The sequence below is a fragment of the Poecilia latipinna genome, unplaced genomic scaffold, assembly GCF_001443285.1.
Source record: "Poecilia latipinna isolate Pla-1442-1.1 unplaced genomic scaffold, P_latipinna-1.0 Scaffold4481, whole genome shotgun sequence".
In the NCBI taxonomy this organism is placed as follows: domain Eukaryota; kingdom Metazoa; phylum Chordata; class Actinopteri; order Cyprinodontiformes; family Poeciliidae; genus Poecilia; species Poecilia latipinna.
In genome coordinates, this window is record NW_015117097.1 from 1 (window position 1) to 2,542 (window position 2,542).

Sequence of the window (2,542 nt, forward strand, 5' to 3'; positions counted from 1 at the left end):
ATATTGTGCTAATTATCAGTACTGAACCAGAAAGCAAGACAGATGCAAGCCTTTAAAATTGTGACGCTTTTTAGGGGTCAAATAGACTCAAAAAATTGTAAGAGCAGCTGCGCAGGGGTCCAAACAAATTTTTTGTCAGGGGGCCCATGATTCCTGGCGGCACCCCATAGAGGTAGGAAAAACAAGAAAATGATGGCTTAGCATTCGTTTGAATAAAAAGCTGCATCATATAACCTCAGCGACAAAGACGATGATGAGGAGATCCTGCATTTCTGAGGAGCTGAGGCCGGACAGCAGGGAGCTGAGGGTGCTGACCAGGTAGCTCTGCTTCTCACGCTTCACCGTGGGAATGCCCAGGACCATGCTCACTGTGGGAGGAGGAGAAAGGAGATGAACACTCAGTCATTGCTAAACACATGTCACAGGACCTGCTCTCATGGAATGTTCTGAAATGTAATTCCAGAGACAGAGCAGCCAAACATTGTACTCAAGTAAGAGTCGCATGACTTCAACAGCAACATAAAAGTAAAAAAGTATCCATCCAAGAAATTACTCAAGCAAGAGTAAAAAAGTATTTGGTAAAAAGTCTACTAAAGTATGGAGTAACTGATGAAATGATCAATTATTTAATATTTAAAAATTACGTCATCAGATGGACCAAAATATAAAGTTAAGTTTAAATTTTGGTGTTTTAAAGATGAAAATAACAATAAGTCATAAAGTAACAAAAAATAACAAAATCAGGCAAGAGAAAAATTTTCCAAATCAGTTTCTTTCGGTAAAACAGACTTATCAAACTTTAACAAAAACTGCAGATGTGTGTCTGTGTCTGTTAAAGTTTTGGTTAAAACATGTTTGTTTTTCATTCAGTGTGCAGAGAATCCAGAAATTTTACTCAAGAAAGAGTAGAAATACTTTATAATAAAATTACTCAAGTAGAAGTAAAAACTCCTAAAAGTAAATTCTTTGAAAAATGTTACTCAAGTAAATGTAACTAGTTGGTAACATTCTAAGTAATTCTAGTTGGTAACATTCTAAGAACTAGAAATCGATTCGAAACAAATATGAAGTTTGGATCATAAAAAAGTCCTGATACATTAGACTTTATATGGATTATGCGGTATTGTGTGTGTGTGTGTGTTGTGTGTGTGTTTGCGTGCGTGCGTGCGTGCGTGTGCGTGTGTGTGTGCATGCTCCGTACCTCCACTGCGTCCCTTCCCCAGCACCACATGAGGCACCAGGCTGTTGGGATGCTCCCTGAGGTGGGGCATGTACAAGTGAATAGTGGCCTGAGGCAGTGGCTGTCTGATCAGGTCATCCATTGGATGTTTTACTGTTGCTGCCACACAGAAAGACCAAAAACAAAAACCACAGTATTTGAAAATCATTATGATGCCTATTAAGCTTTCCAATGTCAGGCTTCTTTAATGTATCTCCAGCCCAGAAGACGTAACATTCAGACTCAGACAACCCTCAACTATAACTTTATAGTTCTGTGGCTGCTGGGAATCATCCCACAATGCATTAATCAACTCTCCATCGCCAGGAAACATAGACACTATAATTTATTCCCAAAATCCTCAGTTCTTTTCAATTTTGTTTTATTTTGTGCTTCCACACTTTAGAGTACCAACCCTCCTGGTTACAACTAAGCAAACGCTGTAAAATGACTTTATAATCACAACCTTTGTTCAACAGAATTTTTGTAGAGTGTGACATGGATGGAGTTAATCACGCAGGGAAGCAAATGTCATTATGATGCCTATTAAGCTGTTTTCCCTAAAGCCTAGAGAGACAGACTCAACTGTTTTGGTTAAAGCACCGTTCACAACTCTGCTGAACACACTCCTAACAGCCAGCATGTTAGCAGGAACTAACACTTGCTCAAGGGCATTTTACTGATGTCTAACACTGTAAGGCAGTGGCGTGCGGTCAGGGGAGGCAGGTGAGGCAGAGCCTCACCTGGGATTACGCAACCTCTCGCTAACTGCACTGTCTGCCACTCTGAGAGCATGCTCCTCCTGCCTGTACTTCGCCAATAATATAGTTAAAAAACATTTAATGTATGAACTTATTTTCCATAATTTAGCTTATGTATTTAATGTACTGTGTTTTTATTGTCACCAACTGTGTGTGTAACGTGTTTCGTGTGCTGAGGAGCGATCAGAAACGGCAGAGAACAGATTCGAGGTGAGGCAGGCAGTTCTCGTGCCTCATGGCAGGGGGCGCTCATGAACCCAGACATTGTGACTCCACAAGTGCAGAGTAAGAGATGGTAACAGCGAGCTGTCCAGCGAGCTAGCCACACAGTAGTTGTGCTGATACAGAGAGCGAGAAAGACGTGGTTTTGAGTTGCACTTTAACGGTTTCTCCCTTTGCTTTTAAGCACAGCACGAAATTAATAATATCTACATGTCTAAGTTTGATTGAGATCACGGAATCATGAATGGCATGTAAAGGAATAGCCTTTTTGCCCTCCAGCATTGTCCGCATGCGCAAAATTTTCTTATGTAAACATGTAAACATTTCTTATGTAAACTTG

At 40.5% G+C, this 2,542-nt stretch overlaps 1 protein-coding gene across 2 annotated transcripts in view; it reads right to left on the reverse strand.

The window, feature by feature from the left end:
- Positions 1–107: 107 nt before the first annotated feature.
- The window catches only part of LOC106942694 (alpha-1,3-mannosyl-glycoprotein 4-beta-N-acetylglucosaminyltransferase B-like), a 13,335-nt gene continuing 10,900 nt past the window's right edge, over positions 108–2,542 (reverse strand). Inside the window, exons 3-4 of one of the 2 annotated variants that reach the window (XM_015026022.1) lie at positions 1,202–1,339; positions 108–368 (exon numbers count right to left, since the gene is read on the reverse strand). In XM_015026022.1, coding sequence (XP_014881508.1) covers positions 226–368; positions 1,202–1,339 — 281 coding nt within the window. In that variant the 3' untranslated portion in view covers positions 108–225. The remainder of the gene's footprint in view (positions 369–1,201; positions 1,340–2,542) is intronic. The other variant, XM_015026021.1, reaches the window with a different exon arrangement.